This window comes from Elaeis guineensis, chromosome 4, assembly GCF_000442705.2.
Source record: "Elaeis guineensis isolate ETL-2024a chromosome 4, EG11, whole genome shotgun sequence".
NCBI lineage: Eukaryota > Viridiplantae > Streptophyta > Magnoliopsida > Arecales > Arecaceae > Elaeis > Elaeis guineensis.
The window spans coordinates 28,097,286-28,123,350 of NC_025996.2; the positions used below are offsets into that span (position 1 = coordinate 28,097,286).

At 38.6% G+C, this 26,065-nt stretch overlaps 1 protein-coding gene across 1 annotated transcript in view; it reads left to right on the forward strand.

Annotated features, from left to right (window-relative positions):
* Positions 1-762: 762 nt before the first annotated feature.
* The window catches only part of LOC105043118 (CLIP-associated protein), a 54,434-nt gene continuing 29,131 nt past the window's right edge, over positions 763-26,065 (forward strand). The window contains 16 exon segments of the mRNA XM_073255978.1: positions 763-1,309; positions 2,198-2,353; positions 2,463-2,525; positions 3,819-3,887; positions 4,053-4,218; positions 5,471-5,632; positions 8,618-8,715; positions 16,721-16,795; positions 16,869-16,937; positions 17,034-17,119; positions 17,192-17,309; positions 22,170-22,268; positions 22,352-22,712; positions 22,855-23,181; positions 23,184-24,667; positions 24,796-24,897. Of these exon segments, the coding sequence (XP_073112079.1) occupies positions 977-1,309; positions 2,198-2,353; positions 2,463-2,525; positions 3,819-3,887; positions 4,053-4,218; positions 5,471-5,632; positions 8,618-8,715; positions 16,721-16,795; positions 16,869-16,937; positions 17,034-17,119; positions 17,192-17,309; positions 22,170-22,268; positions 22,352-22,712; positions 22,855-23,181; positions 23,184-24,667; positions 24,796-24,897 (3,768 nt within the window). The 5' untranslated portion in view covers positions 763-976.

The following is a 26,065-nucleotide window of genomic DNA, read 5'->3' on the forward strand; positions in this document are numbered from 1 at the left end:
GGATGCCTTCGCACCAACCAAATGATGGTTACCTCTCAACAAAGCTTCTCTTTTTGCATGCCATTTCTTCTCTCCTACCCCACGCACCCATCCATGGCGCCAATCAAAAAGAACACCTGATGGACGGCTGAGATTGCTCAGCGAACCCAGTGCGGCTCAAATATGAACACACAGGTCATCAACTGCCACGTGAGGTCAGTTTTGGCACTCTTCGCCTTCTAGATTGGCCATAGATCGCGACGCAGTGGACGACGAGGACCAGAAAAGGTAACCCAATGTTTGACCTGAGAAGTCTGAGGCTCAAATTCGCCCCGAGTTCCGCGTTGGTGCCTTATCCTTTTTCTTTGGTGCCAAGTGGTGGGGAAATTAAGAAGGAGACGCACGGAGACGGCGAAGAACGGCGGAGGTCTCGTGAATTTAACAAGGGTAAAATATTCTCTATCCTTTTATTCCAGAACTTTCGAGGCTGCCATGCAAAAGAAACAAGTTTCCATCCTGAAGCATCCGCATAATTATTTATATGCGAACGCATAAGGTATCTCCACTCCGTCCCCCCGGACGCGCTACCGGTTTCGTGTTTTCTGGTAGAATCAACCGCAAAAATATCATGCACGCATACAAATTTCTATGCGGCAAGTAAAGCCGATAAAACCCTTCATGCAGTGGGTTAAGAATTTCGGAAGCCGGCATTTTAGTAAATAATCTCGATTATCAATGGCAGCTTCCGAGACCGTCACTTCCCCACTGTTCTCTCTCGGCCTATCTAGCGAGAGAGAAGCCAATAACCAAACTTCCACCGACTTGACCCCCCGTTTTCTCTCTCTGTCTGGTCGCTCGCTCGCGCGATCGCTCGATTTCTTGAAATTTTTTTCCCAGGTTTCCGCCAGATCCGATCGTGCCGGCGACTCCCAGATCCGAAGCGCTAACCCTAGGAGGGTGGGGGAATTTTTTTGGGTTCTCCATTGCGGGGGACGAGATGGAGGAGGCGATGGAGATGGCGCGGGCGAAGGACACGAAGGAGCGGATGGCCGGGGTGGAACGGCTCCACCAGCTTCTGGAGTCGTCGACGAGGAGCCTGTCGTCCGCGGAGGTCACGGCGCTTGTTGATTGCTGCACGGATCTCCTCAAGGATAGTAACTTCCGGGTATCCCAAGGCGCGCTCCAGGCGCTCTCCTCTGCCGCGGTGCTCTCCGGGGAGCATTTCAAGATACATTTTAATGGGCTCGTGCCGGCCGTCGTCGAGCGGCTTGGTGATGGGAAGCAGCCCGTCCGCGACGCCGCCCGACAGCTTCTGATCACCCTCATGGAGGTTAGGGATTCGGGTTCTCTAAAAACCTCTCCATTTTGTGTTTCTTGAGTATTAGTTTAATTTTTTAAGATTCTGTGCAAATTATTAGTGTTAGGTAGAAGAATTAGTGTGAGTGGAACGAAAAGTGGAAGATTTGGGGAGTGAATTGGAATGTCGTTGTGGTCTTTGAATTTAGGGTTTTGAGTGTGAATTTAATGCTTCTTGGATCTGTTAAATTTTCTTCCTAAACCTTGGAAAGCCCCTTTTTTTTTTTTTCCAATGGTAATTGGAAACATTTTCCTAGATGCATTCTAGTTAAGATGATGGATCTGTGTCTCATTTTTATCCCCGGAGGAAGTGCATATCCTCTCTTTGCGCAATTTCTGATAGTAACAAAAAGGTGGTGGATTTAAGGTTTATTATTTCGCATGTGGAGTTTGTGTTCAATGTTTAATGAAGTGCGATGGCTTTGATGGCGGCCGATTGGTGTTTGAAACATCCAAACTTCCGAATCTGCTTTTCTTCAATCCTTCTGTAAACTTGGTTATTGAGGAAATTATGTGTAGCGTGGCATGTTAAACTCAACATTTATATGTGTAAATCAAATTTCTTGCCCACGCTTCCCTCCCCTAGATGTTCATTATAGGTCTACGTTAATGCATTTTGAAACAGTTCATTTGTATGTATATCTTTCTCTATTATGAGCTTTTTATAAGGACAAAATTGTGTTTCCATATATCTGACTATTATTCTTATCACTTGGAGTCATTGTCTGTGTTCACAAAGGAAGCAATTTTCTTGGTATATTTCTTGATCACAAGCTCTAAAGTGGGGAAATCCTTTCATCTATAACTTCTGGTAAGAGGAGGATGATGAGGTGGCTAACTATTAAGGTTCATCCTAAATCAGGTCTCATCACCCACGATTATTGTTGAAAGAGCTGGAAGTTATGCTTGGACGCACAAAAGTTGGAGAGTACGGGAAGAGTTTGCACGTACAGTTACAACAGCAGTTGGTCTTTTTGCTTCTACTGAGCTCACTCTTCAGCGAGTTCTACTTCCTCCTGTATGTGTAGCTTTTACCCTCTTGTTTTTTCTTTTTTTTTTTTTTGGCTGTCTTTTCTGGTTGTGATTTATGCATGTAGACATGCGGTTGACTTGTTTTTGCTACTCAGGTTTTGCAATTGATGAATGACCCTAACCATAGTGTTAGGGAAGCTGCAACCTTGTGCGTTGAGGTTTGTATGGGTGAACCTCCTATCATGCCTTGTTTGGATTTGTCATATACAGCTCTATAATTTCTGTACATTTGTTTTATCACCTTATCTATTGTGAAAAAGAATATGGAGAAGCTTCAGGTAATATCAGAGGTTGCTCTAAATAGGGTTTCTTGGTGAATGGGGATCTGATAAAGCTGATGTTTAGATAGTTGGAAGTTGGAACTCTTGATGTTTACAGTTATGGAAATCTAAAACCTTTTCCATGTTCATAAACTTCGCTTTTCGTTAATATAGGTTACTCCAGCTACATATTGAGCACGCTTGATAGCTTAGAACTTGCATGGTGTGATTGTGGAGCATTAATATGTAAAAAGCCAAAGACAAAGTAATCATGAATGCTATACATAAGACCTCTGGTCTGAGTAACAGGAATAGCTAACATGCTGAAAGCCAGATTTTCCTTGGTTGCATTCCTACTTTCTTTTGGACCTCTTAAATACATTTGGAACATGTCCTTGTTCTACAGATCCATGATTTCATCAAGATAAATTCTAGTATTGCAAATGAAGAAAATGTTCTGTCCATTATTATCGAATCTTGATACTTGATGGCTATAAAACTAGCCAATGGGGGGCTTGTGGAACTCTTGTTGGAAGAATAAAACTCGGTTACAAACTAACAATTTTATGCGCTTTATTCTTGTATGTATTTGGTCCGTGCCTTTCATACATCCAAAAATGATATCATTTTCTGAAAATTATAGATCTAAAACCTTTATGACTTGATTTGCATTCCATGAGCTGCCAAACTGCTTAATGTGTCAAGGAATGTAAGACCCATGTACTATTTCTTTTATGCGATACTAAATGGTGTTGTTTTGAGGAACAAGCTTGTCCTTAATAAGAACTTCTGATTGTTGGTATAAGGAATGCAGCTTAGAAATTCTTTTCCAAATTGGCTTCTTGGCTTACAATTTGTGCTATGAATGTAATCCTCTTTTAGCAAACTTTGTTTTTCCTCATCATCATTTAGGCATTTTCCAAGTTCAATAGAAGCTTGAGAATCCCTCCTAGGTTATGTGAATTGTATCACCAGTAAAATTAGATTTGCATTTGCATCTTCATGTTGGCCTACACAAGGGAAGAAAAGAGAGATGTACTGGTTGACATGCTTGCAAGACATATGGCAGACAAACATTTCATATAAAGCGATTTCTGGAAACGATGGGCTGTTTCCAGTGCAATAAAACACATAGATTTAAGAATTTTGTGAATGTGTTGACTTAACAACTTATTGCCTCTTTCGCTGTAGGAGATGTATACAAATGTCGGACCTCAATTTCGTGAAGAATTGCAGCGTTACCATCTTCCTTCATCCATGGTAATTATACAACGCTTAGAATACCTAATGCAGAGGGTTGTCTATAATTGCTTTTATGACAACTCATTTAATTGCTAAGCTTTTGGGATTTTTTTTTTTTTCAATGCATTTGAATGGTTGACTGCTTATGAAGTTCTTGGCTCATATCACTTCTTGATACTGCAGATGAAAGAGATGAATGCCAGGTTAGAAAAATTAGAGCCGAAGGTTCGTCCATCAGATGGAGTTGGAACTCATTTTGTTTCTACAGAAATGAAATCATTTACTTCTACTCAGAAAAGGAACAGTCCTAAGACCAAGAGCATTCCAAGGGGATCCATGTTCACTGGAGGTTGGTTTTCTTTTTACCTTGTTCATTCATATAGTGCAAATGTTAAAACCATTTGCCTGTGGTGTTGAAGGATCCATTCACTTAATTAATTAAGTGAATTTGATACTACCTCTTTTATGTTCTACTTTACAAAAGTTAGAGATTCTAGAATGGAACACTATCTAGGGTGCTATTGTTAATCATTTAAGTAGAGATTGGCATACCTTATGGAAAATTTATAGGCAAAGATAATTGAATTTGAAATCATAATCCTTTTGGATTCCTATGTTTACTATTTTGGTGTTTTAGTAATTTTAACACATTTGTGTGTGGTATGCCACATTCTAAAGAAGAGAAGGCAAAAAAAAAAAAAGAATCTTTGCTTACATTCCTAGTATTAATTCAACAGACACTTACATGCGTGCTTATATGGGTGGGCATTGTTGAATTTGTTGTTTCATGTTTGTAAAGTTTTATTTTGCTTTCTAACAAACAATCTTTTGTGGTTTTTCAGATATGGTGTCTATATTTTAGGTAACCTTCAATTTTTCTTTTAAATATATGATAAAACTTTGGCGACATGTATTAAAGGCAACTCCTAAAGCTTTATGTTAATGTATATTAGAATCAACACGTCTATTTTTTGAGGACGAAAATTGGGCAGACAAATAAGAGGTACAAATTGAAGTAACTACGGATTTTTTTTTTTTTTTGTTGGTGCATGCCTGCGTGTGTGCATGCGCCTCTGTGTTTCTACGGGGTGCAGGCCAGGGTATTGGTGGCAGTAGTTTTGAGTTGTTGAAGTTTTTACATAATCATCTCAATAATTGTCATCGAAGATGTGGTTGTGCTTTTATTTTGAAAATCTTAGCCCATACATATGTGATAGCTGTTTTCTATATGTTTTCTACAATAAGTTGATGGTACTTCTAGTTGTTTGTTTTCATCTTTCTATGTGGCATTTCTATGCACTGGCGTAGCTTGCCATAGTGGTATTATTCTCAAAAGCTGAAAAGAACTAGTCTTTTAGGCTCATTAAAAATATGATTGGCTCGCATGGATTCTTCCAATGAGAGTATCTTGTTGAAGAGTGTACTATATACTGGTGTTTATTGTGGACACCTACTCACAGTTTGTACATCCATGCATTTATGTTGTGTTTTGCATTTTATTGAAAGTGATGTTTGCTCTTTTTCAAATTATTTTTCTATCATTTTATGCTGTTGGATGATATGCTATCACTCTTACTAATCAGTTTCTTATTAAAATAAAGGAGAAACCGACATTACTGAAAAGCCAGTGGACCCAATTAAGGTGTACTCTGAAAAGGAATTGATCAGGGAAATCGAGAAGATTGCATCTACTCTAGTACCGGAAAAAGATTGGTCACTTAGAATAGCTGCAATGCAAAGGGTTGAAGGCCTGGTCTTTGGAGGTTTTACCTTATCGAAACATTTTTTTTTAATCACATTCAAGTTTCCAATCTTATTGATCATTTTGTTGACTAGTGTTTCTTGTTGTATATAGTAGTTGCTAATATCTCCTGGCCACTGTGAGATGATTTTATTTGTTTAATTAGATTTATCATTGATGTTCTTTCCCTTGCATAAAAAGCCATTGCAATTGAGATACTTTAGTCAAGCTATAAGGAGAGGTTTTGTATTGACATTTCCATTTATAGATGCCATGTTGGACTATTGATTTAAGATTTAATGCACTCTCTTGATTGTTTTTTGAACCAAGTTTTGGACCATGCTTTTGGTTGTTGTACTAATTATTATATGTTATATTGTGTTTGACTGCTTCTTTTCATAATTCTAGTTTGGAACCTCATTTTTTATTAGGAGGCTTTTTCTTTTTTCTTTTTTTTCAAAAAAATATTTTTGAAGTTTTAGTGTTGATCGAGAATTAGAATTAAAGCTCAAAATATATTAAACAAAATAAACTTAGAAAAATATTTAAAGAAAGGATAGACTACATGTTATTTTAGTATATATTTGTATCATTTGGAATCCTTGGATTTGAGGTGATAAAGAACTATTTATGATCGACAAAATATAAAAATTTTGTGCTTAGAACATAGTATCTCATTTTTGGTTCAATGACAATGTAAATATATATGGCATTTGAGCTCTAGGATAGCAAATAAAAAATTGTTTTTCCTTCCCTTTAGAGTTTAAACTTTCAATATTTCAAATTTGAGAGCCTTCTTCTTGATATTTCAAGAAATTATCATTTAGCGTAAATAGTCAATAATGATAACTTTTGCTATGGAAAATTAATGTTTTTCATTATGGGCAATAATTTGGATGTCCTTCAGCCAAAAGTTAATTTTTGTTTCAGTTTTGGAGTTTCAATTGAACCTTCAAAAGATAACATAATGATTGGGAAGAATTTGATTGATATGTTAGGACCTATATCATCTGTTGCGGTCATGGATCAAGAGATCGGATGGCTCGGATGGTTGGCTTATGCCTCCATGCCCACATATATGAGGTATTGTCTGCTTTGACCTCTGGCGCTGTCACACGAGACCTCACGATTTTATCCTTTAAAGGACACCTCATATGGGAGAGAAGGTTCCAATCCATATAAGCCATACTCCTTTTTGACTCATAACCATCCATATGGCAATTAGCAAGTGTCTAGTATCTTTGTTCGAAGCTAATTTGAGGTTAAAAAAATAAAAATATTTTTCCAACGACCCAAGAGCTCGCTAAGAGGTTATTAAATGGGGTTTTTGGCTTTGTTTAAATACCCAAGACCTCCTTAGCACAAACCAATGTGGGATTAAACTCAATTTAATTCCTGGCATCTTCACTGGCGAAGAGTCCAATCAAAAACAGAAATTCTATGCCCGACTCAGGGTCAGTCCTAGATGGGCTTGTGCTATTGTGTTCCCTAGTCCACATGGGCCATGATCTGGTCAGCCCTTATACTATTTATAACAATCTATAACCCCATCCAAAAAGGCTAGCCAGAAGTTTATTAACTGAGGTCTTTGGCCTTGTTTAAATAGCCAAGACCTCCATAGTGCATAAGTGACATAGGAGCACCGGCTGACCCAATTTTTTTTCCCAGTTGCAACCTACTTTGGATATATCATAGAGATTGTTACTTTGCTAGTTGTGTTTAAACACTAGGTGTCCGGTGTAACTCCCTTCTTGTATGGTTATGCATGTTGCTGTTTATGTGTCATATTTTTCCCCTCAAGGTTGTATATTATTTGATTTTGCTAGCATATGCACTTAAACACTAGATCAAGATTTTACCACATAGATCTTCCCCTTTGCTTCCAGGCATATGTAAGGATGCCTCTTATTTCCCATATTCATTTTTCTAGGAGAGGTGGTCGTTTATCAAGTCATGCTCTCTACTTCCCTGGACCTAACTCAGGCAATACTTCGGAAAAGAAAAGGCCTTTTGTAGATTTTTGTTTGAATCCATGGTATCTAAGCATTGTTAATAGTAATTGAGTGTCGAAACTTTTGATGATCTCCTTGCTCCTTCATCTTTTCCTCCTTTTCCACATGCATAACATTTCCTGCTTTTCTTGAATATTGATAGGATCTATCTAATTGCAGTGCTATGCTGAAATAATTGCAGTTGGGGGTGAAGGCGATGTGCTTGGGTTTTGGGGCTCCTTCTAGGTAGAAATTTCCAGTAAGATAATCCTGTTTTGTAAGGGTTATCATGAGCTTTGTTTGTTGTTTCAGCATTTCTAGTATATTTAACTTGACAAGTCTGTGGTTTGTTTCAGCATACTTGACAAACTTTGAAATTTTGGTGGATTTTGTATTGCTTTAAGCCTAAACTGCAAGGCAGAGCATTTCAGTTTAGCCAGAACATAAAATCCTGCTAGTAGATGATTGCAATATTTGTGGAACAAACCTGACTTCATTTGGAAACCTTTAGCCTCATCATTCCTTGTACATCATCAGGCATCTATTGATTCAGTTTCTTTTCATTTTATACTTAATTGTGAGCAAGGTGAGGATCAAAATTTTGGGCTGACCAGCCTAGAACATTCATGAGATTCATTCATCGTAATTGGGAGTATATGCAGCCTCACATGAATATCTGGACTTTGGATCAATATTTTGTTTCTCCTTGCACTATATCCTAATAGGACTTGAAACTTGGGCGAATGAACCTCTGAGTGTTTCATCTTTTATCTTTCTAGAATATGTATGATTTTGCAATTTAGAAGTTCCGTTGTTTCCTTCTTAGGAATCTGATATTTTTATTGCTGTTGTGACTTGGGACTGCTTCATTTGGTGTCCTTCGTTCATCCTAAATGGATAGTGCATTTTCTTTGTGGTGATTCACTACTCAATAGATATACTATTTTTTTCTTTTAGATTTATAGTCAAATTACTTTTGTGATGTTTTGGTCCAAATCTGATTGGATTTCTTTCAGGTGCTGCGGATTATCCGTCATTTCCTATGCTCTTAAAGCAGTTAGTTACTCCTCTAAGCACTCAGCTATCAGATCGACGTTCTAGCATAGTAAAACAGGTATGCTTTCGTTTCTAATTTTGTCCTGATTGGTAGATGTGGTGATGGGCAGTGATGGCTATTGGCAGGTGGCAAAAATAGGTTCCCAATAGGTGATTTTGATATGATATGAAATGCATCTCTTTATTTCATTTTAGGATAATATGTTATATGAGCCACAATGTTCGCAATCTTGGTACAGCGATTGTATCGGTCAATTACCAGTACAATACGGTACTAGGTCGAACCATACTAACACTTGGTATGCAAAAGCAAGCTGGCTTGGTACTGTTTCATTGTTTTTTTAACCTTTTTTCTCTTTTTCTATTTTATTGTTTTTAAGGTTATTTTAAGGTTTATGGATCTTTAAATTATGATTTTGAGGGTGTTTTAATGTTATTTTATTTCATATTGGTCACGGGAGACTATGATTGCATAATCGATGCAATTGTAATGATTAAATATTGATTTTTAATAATTGAACATGGGCAATGCATATTTTTGAGTTTGAAATATATGTCAAATTGATTGGAATTACAAAATACATATTGACATCTGTCCTCCATGGAGTGTTTGTGTCACTCATGTATCTGGCTCCTCTTCATATTTGGGGCCTTGGATATGACTTCGACCGAGATATTATGCCCACTCATGCATCCAATAGTTTGAGCCTCTTGGATAGCAATCCTGAAATTGATTCGTTGTCTCTGATACTGGTGTGTCATCACACTCCCATCTGAGGAAAGACCGTGACAACATATCTGACCATATCTGAGTGAGACTATTAAGGGTAGTATTTGCTCAAATATGACTTCTTATGAAGGATCTGCATGCTAGTCATATCCTAGCTGTGCTGAATAGGATCCGCTGTATGATGAAGATCCAGATTCAAGATTGTACTCTTGTTATGTCATCTGTTGCAGTAGTGCCATGTCCTGGACCACCTCAAGTGACCTGTCTTCTATATATTATCGTATCATCGCAGGCTTTACAATGTGTAGCACTTCCTTGAATATGACATCTCCAATGAAGGATATGTATATTGGCCATATATTGCTCGTGTAGAATCAAATCCAATGTAGGATGAGGTTCAAGGGATATTTAGGACTGCTTGCTATATCGTCGGTGGCAGCAGTGCCATGTCCTAAACCACCTCGAATGGCCTGTCTTTTTCATGCAATTGTACCCTTGCTGGCTTTATAATGTGCATCTTGGTTCACATGTTACGTGGCATGAGTGAAACATGACTCGTTGATGAATTGACTTAGACCAGGTGCCTATCATATGCACCCCCTAACAAGTTCACTGCTACTACTAAATGTATCATTGCTCGTATTGTAAGATAATCCACTACTGAGCATGGCTTCTGTCACTCTACCTATTGGTCTGTATTCACCTCAACCTCTTTTGCTATGATACTAGCTGATCACCTCCTGCTTCATCAAGCTTTAGCTGCTTCTGGCCCTCAAGCCAATCAATCAGGGGATTTCCATCATCATATACAAAGTCTTATGAAGTGGCTCATCATACTAAAGCTCCTCATGGATGCACTTCAATCTAAGTCATAGATTGTAATGCACGCACACTAAGTCATTCAATTTCTTCTGTGTTAGGTGGTTCCTTTGTTTCTTGTGTATTCAAGAGAAAGTTGATTTGTTGCGCTTATAGCCATTGGAGGGAACCATCTATAAAGGATTCAAATTGTTAAAGAAGATTGGCCTGTTAAAGTTGGTACTTGAAATACCTAGATTTATGTCTTTGCTTGCCACAACTGCCTTTTTACCAAAGCTGTAGGAGCGCTCTCTAAAAGATTTAGTTTGTGCAATACACATGGCATTTGTCATCATATATCTACTTGAATTGATAATGTATCGTTTCTACTTTCCATAAAGATTAACTTCCCTCCTCGAGACATGTGACATCATTAACCACATAAGGCTCCATCTTGTAGATGATATTGCATAAAGCAATCAATATGTCCTTATCCATTTCTATTCCTAGTCATTGGAACTTTGGCTTTACGTAGTTGACTTCCAAGAGATGTGATTGATTTAATTAGCAAACAAAGGATTGCGTGATTATATTTTAGAAGAATAGACAAGCATCGAGGATTGCTCTTGGATGACCTATAAATTCAAGTCCTTGTCCATCTACTAATCCGACCTCTTCTCAATAATGTCGATATGCTAGTTACCATGCTTTTGATTTGCCTGCTACATCTTGGCTTTAGCGGTCATTGTCACATAATACAAGAAGCATATCTGGGGGTATCTCTCGCTATCCACATTCTTGAGCACGTGATACCGAGGTGCAATTGTCTTAACTACTTTCTTGGCCTCTTCCAAAACTATTGGCTTGTCACTAACATCTCCACGGACTCCCTTTCATGCCACGATGGGGATATCCACTCTCTTGCTACCTATATTTTTTACTTGCCCTTCATAAAGTCATGAAAGTGCTTCTTCAGCAATTGTTGGATCTCTTTTGAACATTTCTTACATGTCATATCGGGGTAACCATCGGCCAAATGTTGTTTCAATCTCGTCATCCTACCCTTGTCCACTCTGCATCACACCACTTGCACTAGGGCTGAGCACGGATCGGGTTTGGTCGGGTTGAGAGAAAAATTTCACTCAGCTGAATTCAATCGGGTTGAAGAAAATCCAACCCGCTGCAATGTAAACGGTTTGTAGCACATTTGGATGGATTGTGTGGATTTGGACTTTAATGTTGACCCAATATTGATTTTAAGTCTAATGCTGACCCACTTAAGCTTATTTGCTTTTTTTTTTTGTTAATTTAATGCAAAAAAGGTCTAAACCTTATGAGTTACAAATTTTGGATTTATTTTTGAATCTGTACAAAACAAAACAGAAAAAGAGAAGATTTACCATCTGAAAGCTTTCACTTTAGAATTGTCTCAAATTAATATGTTACTATCAACAATTCAATATTAATATTCTCATGAACCCAAATGGATGGCAGGATGTTTTTTAGAATGAAGTATTGAAGTCTAAATGACACCGTCCCAAAATAAAAGTGAGGTTGTGAAATACTACATTGGTTGGGTTCGGTTTCGTATGGGTTAAAAGTGTAGGAACCGAATCCGATCGTAAATAATCGATTTTTTATAAATTCCAACCTGAAATCAATCGACTGAAATCAATGTTTATTGGATCGGTTTGGGTGGGTTTCTTCAGGTTTTGGTTATTTACTTAGCCCTAACTTGCACCTTTAAAGGTGTCAGGTCAGAATCATTACATCATTTTTCTAACTTATGTCAGCATCCTTGTCCTACCACTTGCACCTCTAAAGGTGCCAGGTCGGAATCATTACACCATTTTCCTAACTTATGTCAGCATCCTTGTCCTTCTTGAATTCATTTCTACAAGATGAGGAAAGCATATCATAAACCACATTAATGGTTATCATAAATTATATAAAGGGGGTCTACCATGGATTGTTGTACTGCCCTGAACCGTCCAATTTGGGGTCATGGGGTGTACGGAGCCATATCAGGGGCTGGCTAGTATGGTTTGAGCCAAGGTTTTCAGTTTCGATACCGGTGGCTGTTCCGATTAGCCAGCGGCATGGTCTGGTACGATTTTGTACCGAATCGGATCGGGGCAAACCGATAAAGGAAGGGATGTTCCGAGGAAGAGAAAAAGAGAGAAAGAGAGGAAGAGCAAGAGAAAGGAAGAGAAGGAGAGAGGGGGTCTGTTGGAGAGGCCGCTGGAGTGCCTTTGGTTAGCCGCCGTGGCCGTCGGACGGCGTAGACGCTGTCTGCAGCTCCGCGGTGTGAAACAGGGGCGATCACCTCTGTTTTATAGGCTTTTTTTAAAAAGTCCGATAACAGTGAAGCCGACAATGGATTTGTCGGCTTCACTATTTCTAGTCTTTTTTTAAAAAAATTGAAATAGTGAAACTGGCAAATCGGTTGCTGACTTCACTGTTTTTTAATTTTTTTAAAAAAAATCCTAAAAAGTGAAGCCGGCAAACGATATGCTAGCTTCACTGTTCTTCTTCCCCTCTAAAAAAGGGCCGACGCCCACCACTTCCGTGACTCCGCTCGCGTCGCTTCTGCTGTCCGGTGGCCATGGCGGCCACCCAGAGACCTCCGACAGCCTCTCCGTCATCCCATTCTCCCATCTCCGATGGTTTTTCTCCTCTCTCTCTCTCTCTCGCTCATTGCGGCAATCGAGCCGCGACGGCTTCCGCCATCCTTTGGCGGCCGCAGAGGGCCACCATCGGCTTCCGGCGGCCTCTCCCTTTCCTTTTCTCTCTCTCTGCCTCTGTTTTCCTCTCTTCTTCGGCACTAATGTGTGCCGTTTTTTCCGTGAGAATCGTATCGATTCTCTGTCGGTCTAGTTCGACATGCCCTGAACTGCCCAGTTCGGGACGATTCTGAGAACCATGGTTTGTACCCTTGGTTCTAGAAACCAGTGAAAGAAGGAGAGAGGTGGAAGGAAAGAGAGCAAAAGAGAGAGTGAGTGAGCAAGGGAGGGAGAGGGAGGGGAAGCAAAAGAGATGCTGGAAGAGGGTGAGAGGGGGCTTGGAAGCTTTCCTTTCCTCTGATCGTTTGCAGGGGGTGCTGCCTTAATTTTTATTCATTTCTTTTAAGTCAAGTTGACATAGAGTTTGCTGACTTTCTTAAAGAATAGGAAAAAAAAATAAAATTAGGAATTTTTTCTGTTCCTTAAGTGAAGTCGACAAAGAAATGAAAAAAGTTAAAAGATCTGAGCTGAACCCTGTGAACAAGCAGAGGAGGAGAGGAAAGCTTCTGAGCCCCCCCCTCTCGGTATCGCTCATGCTCCTCCTCCCTCTCCTCCCTTTCTTCAACCCCAAGTCCTACTTTTGGAAAGAAATAGGGGCTCCGCCTAGTGCCATGAGTAGAGGAGGAATGAAGTGCTTTTGAGCGCCCCCCCCCCCTCTCCCCCCCTCCAAGCATCTTTCACCCCCTCCCTCCCTCCCATTTTTCCTCTCTCCTCCCTCTCCGGCTTTCTTCATTGGTATGTGCCAAAATGGCACAGTATGGTATCATATTGTACTGCCCGCCTACTGGCATAGGTGTCGATTCTTGTACTATGGATCTTGGGATCTATACTTTTCTGAAAATAAAAGAATTCCATATATTTTTATATAAATTAGTAATTTTTTATAATATAGTTTTACGTAATGCATGTGATAATAGGGATGGCGATCAGGTCGGGTCAGATTAGATAAGGGTCAGGTTAAATGCAGGATAGATAAAAAAAACTGTTAACCAGAACCCGATTTGTTTATTAAGTAGGTTAAAAATCTAAATCCGAACTCAAATCATTTGATTAAACACGTAACTTTACTCGACCTTTAAAGGGTTGAATCAAGTTAAATGGTTTAAAGTTTAGACGGTTAAGTATTGCCACCCCTATGTGACAATATATGAGATTATGTAAAAATTATGCATGTTGTTCTAGAAAATATGACCCAATTACTAACACAAGCTATCATATTTTTCACTAGTTTTTTAGGTGAATTAGTAATTTTTAAATTATTAAACATTAAAATATTAGGTATATTTAAATGCGAAAAATGGTTGAATCACTTTAGAAAATATTTCTGCATTATTATACGACATATTAATTTTTCATATTTTTATAATTTTTAATTGTTTTTATCTAGTTCTAAATATTACTTGTGAAACATCCAAAAAATAATTTTAATTTTGATTAATGTAGACTTCTATCAGAGCTATTACATATGTTTATTTAGCCTATGTGTATGTCTTACTCACCACTTCTATTTGAATTTTATTCGAATTTGGGCTTAGAGGACGGACCTTGGAGTAATGGTAAGGTTGCTCTATTATATCCTAGGTGTCATGAATTTGAAACATGGAAACAACCCTTTGCATGGTGATAAGGCTGCATACATTTGAGCCTTACTAGACTATAGTTGTGAGAGTCTCATGCACTAGGTTGCCCTTTTTTATCATGATATGTGCATAGGTTCATTAGTCATAATCAAGTCCAAATGTAACAAATTATTGTCAAAATAGGATAGTAAGTAACATGCACAGAAAGATCAAAGGGATGGTATCCTTTGCAATATGAGGAGGTTAAGGATTAAATAGCCCCATCCCCAAACATGCTACCTTTTTATGTTTTTTAACATTATTTGATTAATCTTAAATTAAAAATATATTTTTAATTCATGGGTCATCATAGATCCATAGCAATATAGCATATCATGAAATCATGCTAACATACAAAATTTTGTCATGATCTTCCTTGATTACCATTTTTTTTTTATTTTAGATATAAAAATGAAAAAAAAAAGACGAACGAAGAGGAAGGTGGGGTATTATACATGATTTGGCTTGAATTTGGGCTCAAAACCAAGTTTTTAAATTGTGGGACGAGGGTGTCCAATTTCTCCATGGAATGGAATGCTCCCACCTCATTCTGGCGACAATCCTAGTTGAGAGTCCTGTGGTTAAGCCTCTGTCTTTCTCTCCTTCTTTCCTTTCCTTTCTTTTTATTCTTTCTTTCCTTTCTTCCTTCTTTTCTCTTTTTTTCTTTTCTTATCTTTTCTTTTTCTTCTTCTTTCTTTCCTTTTCCTTCATCTTTCTCTTTCCTTTCATTCTTCTTTCCTTCCTTTTATTTATTTTCTTCTCCCTTCCTTTCTTTCGTTCTTTTTTCTTATTCTTTCCTTCCTTTTTTTCTTTATTTTCCCCATATGTATGAGTTTTGGAGTCCTAACTCCATCGCGGTCCCATTTTCTCACATGGTACTGGATGGCTAGGATGACTGGGACACCTCTATCCCGCCGGCACCTAAAATCTTGCTCAAAATCAACAAATCCATTTTCTTCCCTTAATCTTTCACAAAACCAACCCTCCTCAACTTTTAAGGAAAAGTGAGGAAAATGACATCTCTTGCCTTCTTTTTTTCAATGGCTTGAACTGACTTGAACCAAGTCTTGGGCAAAACTAGGCAATTCACTAAGTTTGGAGCTCTTTGGGCTGGTTCACAGTGAGTCCCAAACCATTTAGCTAGACCTACCTAGTATGATTCAGTATGTCCCAAATCGGGTGGTTCAGGTTGGTTTGGCAGACCCTGATGAGGCATGTACCAATTAAGGGATGAACAAGCTTTATCCAAATGGTATTGGTGTATTGGTTATCTAAGATAACGGCTATTCCTATTCAAACTTTTGAATCGGAAGTTTTTTGTGCATTCTTTATAGTTTAATTTTTGTGATAAATGTAGGATGTGCTAGCTGCAATCATTGTTGGCACTTTATGTTTATGACGATGACATTGGTTAAGATCATCTTAGGGCATTTGGCTCTGTTATTGCTTTGCCATTTACTGAAATGTATGATATATTGAACTCTGTATGTTGTAAGTTGTCTTATGTCAGTGTGGTTGAAGATATGTGTTCTAGATCAAGTTATATCCTTATATCATGAAATCTACTTATATACAAGTGCCTGAGGGCTTTGGACTGCTAATTTAAATTATATATGTGTATTCAATTATCAAAATTTGTTGATATTCTTTTTCATGGTCTGCATGATTTTTCATACATTGTATCCATTGGAAAACTTTTATTTTTAATTTCAGAGGAAGCCTTGCACTTCTGAATAGTCAAGTTTGTTGTGAGTTTACTGACTTGATTATTGTATTCTAAAACCATATTCGTCACCTTTTATATATTTATATCATTCATCTAGATGGAATTTTCAGGTTATCTCAAATGAATTTGTGATTTTATGAAAATTTTGATGATGAATGTTGGTGTCATGTTACATTCTATCGGAGTTTGTTTCAGGGTCTTTATCCCTATGACAATTATAAAGTAAATTGTTATTTATATCGTCTGGTTGTCATATGCTTTTTATCTCTAAAAAGCAAATTGTGTGTCTATGTCCTAGTTCATTGCACTATTATTTTAATTGTTTTCTGGCATTCTGCTGCATTAAGAAGATTACATGAAAATTCAGTATTTGCTATTTATTTGTTACATATGGCTTCTGTCTTTAGGCTTGCCATCTGCTATGCTTATTATCGAAGGAACTTTTGGGAGACTTTGAGGCTTGTGCTGAGATGTTCATTCCGGTAAATTGCTATCATCTCTTTGAGTATAATCTTAACGTCCTGAAGAAATACTAAGTTTTGAGCTGATTTACAGGTTCTTTTTAAGCTTGTGGTGATAACTGTTCTTGTGATTGCTGAATCTGCAGACAACTGTATAAAAACTGTATGGGACAATAGAATGTTTGCTTACCTTAGAATGAGGCATTCATTAATTATGAATGTGTTTTCTGTGTCTTTTGCTAATACGTGACTTTTCCAGATGTTGCGTAACTGCAAGGTTGCTCGGGTTCTTCCTCGGATAGCTGATACTGCAAAGAATGACCGGAGTGCAGTTCTTCGTGCTAGGTAGGACTATTTCCTATTTAACAGTCAATGTGTTCCTACTATTATTCAATTATTCATATTCACTATTATCAGGTGCTGTGAATATGCACTTCTAGTACTAGAGTATTGGGCTGATGCTCTGGAAATACAACGTTCAGCTGATCTTTATGAAGATCTCATAAAGTGCTGCGTGGCGGATGCAATGAGTGAGGTGTGTAGCATTGTAACTGATCTTTTGCTAAAATTTGCTTAAACAAATCATGAACAAAGATGTACATAGGGTGTCCATGTTCTCCTGAAATCACATCAATACATGTCTAACAGCGCAAGAAAGAGTAGATTATTGTTCTCTTCATAACTTTAAATGCATGAAGAAAAGAAATTATTTAATTAATTTATCCAATTGAAAAGATAATCTTTTTTGCCTGTTGTATCATCCATTGTTAAAACTGATCAATGTATGGAGAATTTAAATTAGACTATTGGAGGATTGAAATGAGTTACCATTTGTCTGGTGTCTCCTTGCCATAATAAGTATTATTTTAAATATTTTTTCGTTTGGGTAAGGATATGTGCTTTTGTTAAAGAGTACCTCTGTATGCTGTTCATTTACCGAAAAGCACCAGCACCCTATGGCTAGAAATTGTTGAGTGTATGTCATCTGGCTACAGTCCATGGGAAGATTTTTTTTGAAGATTAACAGGTTCCATATATGGACATATAGCCAACCCAACAATCTTACTACACAGCCTTTATATGCCCATGCTTTTTCTCTTTTCTTTTATTCTTTTTCATTCATATTATACTATTTCCTTTTTTATATCTTTTTTTATTGTTTGATCTTTTTTTTTTGTGCCTTCCGTGGAGGCAATTAGTTGGAATATTTTGAGTGAAATTGCCAAACATTTGTTTACTGGTTAAAAAATTGTTGTGTATGGGAGTTAATTTGGTGATTGTTGAGCCAAATGAAAGTGTTCTTGAGTCTTAAAAGTGCATAGTTATGTGAAGGCCTCAAGGTTTTCAAAATCGATACCAACACTTCCGGTCGGCTGGTGACATGAATCGGTACAGCCCCATATCGGACCAAACCGGCGCGAATCGACAAAGGAACAAATCAGGGCGAGGAAAAAAGACGAAAATAGAGGAAGAGAAAGAGATAGAAGGGGAGGGAAGTAGGTTGAGGCAGCGGAGACACCGCTGGTGGTCACCGGAGGGCTGTGTAGGCCCTCGGTGGCCACTGCGGCTCCGCATCATCCGTGAGAGAGAAGAGAGGGGGGAGGAAAAGAAGGATCGGGGGGGTTCAGTGGAGAGGCTGCGGAGGGCCTTCGATTAGCCGTCGTGGCCATCGGGCGATGTAAATGCCACCTGTGGCTCCACGGTCGTGAAACAGAGGCGATTGCTCCTGTTTCACTGGCTTTTTTTAAAAAAGTCTAACAACAGTGAAGCTGGCAATGGGTTTGCCGACTTCACTTTACGCCACCTGCGCTCCGCGGTCGTGAAATAGGGGCGATTGTCCTTGTTTTGGGGCTTTTTTTAAAAATGTTGAAATAGTGAAGCCGGCAAACCCATTGCTGGCTTCACTTTTCTCAGTTTTTTTAAAAAAATTGAAATAGTGAAGTCAGAAATGGGTTTGCCGGTTTCATTATTCGTCATCGTTTTTAAAAAATACGATGTGAGGAACAGGGGCGGTTGCCCCTGATTCGCGGATGCAGCTCTATTCGTGCGTTTTTCGCCATCCGATGGCCACGGCGGCCATCCAGCAGCATTGGAGATCCCTCTCCACCATTGTCCCTGCCGTCCGGTAGCATTCCTTCCCCCCCTCTCTCTCGAGATTAAAACTCTTATCGGACGACACCGAGCGCGGACGCTCCGCGGCCCTCTGGCAGCCTCGACGGGCCAGTGTCGCCCTCCGATGGTGGGTCCAGCGTATCCCTCTCCTCCTCTCTCTCTCTTCCAGTTTTTCCCTCTTTTTATCCCTCGCACTGGCATGTGCCGCTTTCCAAATCGAAACCATCCCGATTTTCCATCAGTCCGGTTCGGCACACCTTGAACCATCTGGTTCAGGATGGTTCTGAAACCATGAAAGACCCATTAACAAAGTAATTCAGACTATACTAGATTGGCAAGGGTATAGTCTAAATGGATCTGGGCTTAGCTTCTATTTTTAGACCTGCTTTGCTTGTTAATATCCAACATGATTCTTGGTGTCCATGTGAAGTCTTATCGAGCATGTTACTTATGGATGGCAAAATGTTAATTCAGAAGTTGGGAATGAGTTTGGAAGACCACTAAGCTTGAGTTTTGCTTTGAACAGCTTTGGCTTCCATTTTGACAATTTAAATAAATGCAAATATAAAAAATTAAAAAGAGAGAAGAAAAACAAGAAAATAAAATAGGTCTGACTTAATTTTAGAACGTAACCTACTGGTAAGCTACTGGTACCATTGCACTCCTTGATACTAGTCCCAACTGATGCATGGTACATCACCTTATTTTTGGTTTGTTGGCACCAAGAATAGTACCACCTATCAGTACAGCATGGTACTGTACCCGTAGGATCACAGTGCAGGTACTGGTAGTTCAACCATCTATCAGAAATACAGCAATTTATGTTTTTATGTGATTTGAGCTCTAAGATAGTCAAACTTATGACAAAAAATTAACTTTTCTTTAAGTTTTATGGAACCTGACATCATGATTCTTCCGAATTTGCTCAAAACATGCCCAAAAAAAAAAGTGCTAAAAAATGCGTTCACAAAATTTAAAGAAACGAATTATTAAAAACAATATATTTGGCTTAATGAGTCATTTTTGGCCAAAGCTATGAAATAGGGTTTCATTCTTGGTAGAAGGTTTCAAATTTTGTTTTGGAGCTTCCCTGAAAATTAAAACCATGGTTGGTGATGGTGGTAACTGGTGAGTGATAAAATGGTGTATGAAAGGAAATAATTGTAGAGTTGTTGTAGATCACCACAACTTTGTTAGAGTATAAGAATATTTTCAATGTATTTTAGTAGGATGACAAATAAAAACAAGGCTCCCATTAGGGCAAATAGGTACATATAGGGGTGTTATCGAGCCGAGCCGAGCCCAAGCTAGTCAAAGCTCGGCTCGGCTCGGTTATTTTTTGAGCCGGCCGGCTCCGAAGAATCTGGCTCGAGCTTGGCTCGAGAGTGTAATAGGTGGCTCAAGCTCGGCTCAGTTCAAGAAATTGAGCCGAGCCGAGCCAAATCTTTATTGAGCCAAGCCTGTTCAGAATAATTAATATTTAAAAATCAAAAAATAAAAAAACAGCATAGGAAAGAACAACATTACAAATTATAGTCACAAATCAAAAATCCTAAACAAATTACATTGGAAAATGTCTCAAATCCCGAATACATCAATATTGGACAGGAAAGTGCTCGTTGCACATCGATGTTTGATAGAAAATAAAAAAAAGCAAAATACACATCATTTCATCAGCTTGATAAAAAAAAAAAAACAAGATGCACATTATTTCATCAGCCTCCATGAAAGATTAATTCCTCTAGGTTCCTTATCAATCTACAAAATAAAAAAAAGAAAAAAAATCTGTTCAGTTCAACAATATACTGCCACAACTCTAATTAGAATTTAATATTAAATAAAAATCACATATACTAATAATATTACATCACAAGGATGCACTATTGATGGAAGATTAATGACAATAGGTTCCTTTTCAATCTAAGGAGAAAAAAAAGATTAGATCAAATTTTTTGAAACCCAAATTTTCACTTATTCAAAATCAAAACTAATCTTGGTTTTCTTCTTTAAGCCAAGAGCACATCTAAGCCAATCTTCCCCATAAATCAATGCTTCTATCGTTGATGGTGCTACCATGGAGGGTGGGTTGAGGAGCTGCGAGGGGAGGGAGTGGGACGGCGGTGGGGTGGGATGGCGGCGGTGCAGCTGGGGGAAGCCGGAAGCAGATTGTGGGCAGGGGGAGGGAGTGGGACGGTAGCGGTGTGGCTGGGACGAGCGACAGTGCAGCTGGGACGGACGACGGGCAGTGGAGGGTGGGTTGAGGAGCTATGGGCTGAGGTCCTATCGTCCTGAGGATGAGGAGGGAGGCAGGAGGAAGAGAAGAGGGAGGCTGCTGTTATGGATTGAAATGAGAAAGGGGGAAACGATGCTGAAGATTTTAGGGTTGCAACCAAGCCATCGAGCCGAACCGAGCCGAGCCTTCTGAGCCTCAATCTTACAAGCTTGGGTTCAGCTCGTTAAACCCAAACAAGCCTATATTTTGGCTTGGGCTCGGGTTTGGGTTCGGTTTAACCGAGTTCGAGCCGAGCTTTTAACGAGCTGAGCCCGAGTCGAGCTTGAGCCGGCTCATTCGTTTACCACCCCTAGGTACATATAGTTGTTTGCTTATCTCATTGTATGAAGAATGTCACAGAAACATGTTTCTTGTGGTAAGCATATGAATTATTGCCTCATGCATTTTAGAGTTAAAGGAAATTGTTGGCAAATAGTATTAAGGTTGGTATTAATGTTTGAAAAATGTTGGAGGGGAAATTGTAGAATGAAAGGTAGACTATAAATAGGATGAGATAAATGCTAAAAGGCTAAATTTAAAGAAACTTGAGGGGGTCAAGGACTAATTAGTTAAACAGAAAATTATCAGAGATGAAAAGTCTCATTTAATTGAATCAGTGCTTCAGTGGAGATATGTTTGGTATCTGGATGTATCATTTGTTTCATTGATATGTGTCTATCCTGCCCCCTATAGTCTTTCCTGCACTCCTAGAGATTTTATGCGTGCGAGAATGTTTGGGGATAGGTTAACAAAATTCAAGTAATTGGAATTGTAGAACCAGATCTAAGTTGAGATACACACTTGCATCAATCGTTATCTGTTGAGCATTGGTTTCCTGCATAATTATTAATGGGACATCCCTTTACCTATTGATATTATTGAAGTCTAAAATTTAACATTAACAGGACCTATAGGTTTTTCATGGTGTACTATTTGATGAAGTCAAATTGATACATATGACTTCGTTCCATCATTCTTGAAAGTGATAAATGGCTTCTTGAAACTGGGCAGGTGCGTTCAACTGCACGAAGTTGCTACCGCATGTTCACAAAAACTTGGCCAGAGCGCTCGCGTCGCCTTTTTTCATCTTTCGATCCTGTCATTCAAAGGGTAAACCATTTTTTTAGTTTAAAAAAAAATATCTTTTTTTCCTTTTGAATTTTGATTATTATTATGATGTAACTTTTTTGCAGATAATAAATGATGAAGATGGAGGTATGCACAAAAGATATGCTTCTCCTTCACTTCATGAGAGAGGCACACAGATATCATGTGTTCCTTCCCATGCTGGTACTCCAAGTGTACCTGGATATGGTACTTCTGCTATTGTTGCAATGGATAGAAGCACAAGCATTACTTTAGGAACATCTCTTTCTTCAGGCTGCCTTCTTTTACCACAGTCAAAACCACTTGGTAAAGGTTCTGACAGAAGCCTTGAAAGCGTGCTTCATGCAAGCAAACAAAAGGTTTCGGCCATTGAAAGTTTGTTGAGAGGTGTAAATATATCTGAGAAACATAATTCCTCAATTTCACACTCTACCAGCTTGGATCTAGGTATCCCTTTGGTTGTTGATTTGCTGTTTAAAACTAAATTGATTATCTGTTGAAGTTTTGTACTCCTTATGTCATTCTACTGACTGCTGAGGATGTTCAAAAGAGCTAATTTTTTTCTTTTACCCTTTTTCGCCTAGTGCAGGAGTTGACTTTCCATCTGCTCGTGATCCACCATTTCCTCTAGCTGTTCCTGCTTCAAATAATCTCTCTATACAGAATCCAGTGTTGGTTGATTCAACTACAGCTCACACTTTTAGGGTTGGTATGAGGAATGGCGGATCAAATTTGACTGATCTCACAAATCCTAAGGCTCAAGCTTCAAGGGACCTTTCCAAAGTTTCTTATGCCAGTCATCACTCATCTGATTCCTTATCATCCGTGTCATTCCCTTACATGAGAAGATCATCCGAAAGGCTTCTAGAGGGAAGTGTTCTTGAAGATAATGCTGATGTCAGGTCATCTAGGCGATTACTAACATGCATATAGACAGACAGTATCATGAGGCACCTTACAGAGATTCTGGATATAGGGATGTACAAAGTAATTATGTTCCTAATTTTCAGAGGCCTCTTTTGAGAAAGCAGGTGACAGGAAGAGCTTCTGCAAGTGGTAGAAGCAGTTTTGATGATGGCCAAATCTCGGTGAGTGAAATGTCTAATTATATGGATGGTCCAGCATCTCTAAATGATGCACTCGCTGAGGGTCTGAGTCCTAGTTCAGATTGGGTAACTAGGGTTTCTACTTTTAGTTATCTCCGAACTCTGTTGCAGCAAGGGCCAAAAGGTATTCAAGAAGTTACACAAAGTTTTGAGAAAGTCATGAAATTGTTCTTCCGACACTTGGATGATCCTCACCACAAAGTTGCACAGGCAGTTCTTTCCACGCTCGCAGAGATTATTCCAGCATGTAGAAAACATTTTGAGAGTTATCTCGAGAGAATCTTACCGCATGTCTTTTCTCGATTAATAGACCCAAAGGAGTTGGTTAGGCAACCAAGTTCAACCACCTTGGAAATTGTTGGTAGTACATACAGTATTGATTCACTGCTTCCTGCCCTTCTCCGATCCCTGGATGAACAAAGGTCTCCAAAGGCAAAATTGGCTGTCATTCACTTTGCAAATAACTCCTTCAACAAATATGCATTGAATTCTGATGGTTGTAGCAATAGTGGCTTTCTTAAGCTATGGCTTGCTAAATTAGCACCTTTAGTAAATGGCAAAAATACAAAACTGAAAGAAGCTTCTACATCTGGCATCATATCAATTTATTCCCATTTTGATTCAACTGCAGTGTTGAATTTTATTCTCAGTTTGTCAGTTGAAGACCAGAACTCTTTGAGGCGGGCACTTAAGCAGTATACACCTCGTATAGAAGTTGATCTAGTGAACTTCTTGCAGAATAAGAAGGACCGTCAGCGTCCCAAATCCTTTTATGATCAGTCAGATAATATTGGAACATCTTCTGAGGAAGGCTATGTTGTGACATTGAAGAAAGGCCCCCTTTTTGGTAGGTATTCAGCAGGTTCGGTTGACAGTGAAGGAGGGCAAAAGTGGAATTCTGTCCAAGAATCTAGCCAACCTGATGCTTCCATCGTGCAGACAGCTTTTGATGAAACTCAGCCACATTTTTATCAAACTGTTGAAGTTAGCTCTGACATGGAGGTTCTTGGTCCTAAAATCAGTGAATTAAAGCTCAATACTAACTCTACATTAGACAGTGTTGGGTCAAGGACAATTCACCTTGAAACAGATCATAGCCTGGATCATGAGAATTCCATAACAACTCCATGTTTAGATATCAATAGACTGGTCAGTTCTGATGAAGAAAAGCCTGCTGGTTTGACTCATGGTGCTGAAATCATTCGAAATATTGAAATCATGGATGAGAAGCTTAATTCTGCTAAGAACAGTCCTCGAACAGATAATGGACCTAGTATTCCCCAACTTCTTCATCAAGTGAGTATTTAAGTTAATCTTTTATTTAGGAAAATGTCATTTTGCTGATGATAGTCATCAGTTGAATATGATGTTCTGTAAGCTAATGAATGTGAATATTTCTAATAATCTGTAACTTTTCTTTGTAGATATGCAATGGCAATGATGCTAATGCAAGTGTCAACAAACATGAGGCATTGCAACGAATAATTGAAGTTTCAGTGGTTGATGATAGTTCTATCTGGATGAAGGTACATTTTTCGTCTTCATGTATAACTGATTATGTTCCATAACAAAAGCCAGTTCAGTCTGATGAAAATTTGTCTGAATGTAGGAATAAATCATGGATAGAAATTGGTAGAGTTTCTGAATTATTTCAATGCTTGAGGCTTCTTAATTATGAATAAATAGAAGTTTCCAAGTTCAATATTAAGTCTATACTAAAATAGGACAGGAAATCCTAATGGGGCTAGATGTTATGGGATTTTTAATCTCCAATGCTTATGGGTTTTGGCATGTAAGGCGGTGCCAAGTTTCAGTTCTGTGGAGGCCTGGTTTTAAATCTTGGTGGGATGTCTCGTGAGATATTGGAATGTGGTACTGTCCCAACTGCCATCATCCCATTGTCCTGATCAGTGCATCTTGAGACATCCTTATTCAAGTGTCGGAACAGGGTGGGACAGCAGCACATCCTGTTCCACAGAAAAATTGGGATGATCCCATCCCACAGAATCTAAAACTTTTATAGAGTTGTTCATAGACTTTGAAAGTTAGTCTAAGCTAACAGTAACAGGATACTGGATTCATGCAAATCCAAAAACTCATATTTGTTTAACGAAAGCTTCATATTTTTTATAACCTCTCGAAATGTTGAATGTACAACCCCATTCAACAAAATCACTTTCGACATGCAACACCTTATGGAATAGATCTTTCTGTTTTTTTTGCATTTAATGTAAAAAAGCCATAAAGAACTTAATGACTTCGTTTGTGAAACTTCTATCAATTGTCATCCATTAAGATTATGATCATCCAATTCTGTCTTGCGTTGTTTTGTCTTTTTAAAATAACATTAGTGGCATCTATAACCAAAGTCTCTGCAACCAAATGCCATTTAAGAGTGCTAAAGAGGTTAGCTGGACATGATCAAACCCTGATCATATTTGTGGTTGATGATTTGATGAATTTGACAAGTAACTGGATGAGCGTGGAGAGAGAAGGAACCATCATGTGAGCCCCACATCCAACAATGCATTGATCAAGTGCTGTTCATGTTGCCTGTTTGCATTATGCACAAATAATTGATCACTTATATATCTAAATCTAGTTATGATTAATTGTGACCGCATTATCATTTCGCTAGTCGCATGACAATAATGACACCGTTAGATGTGAATGGCACTGTTTTTTGTGGCTTAG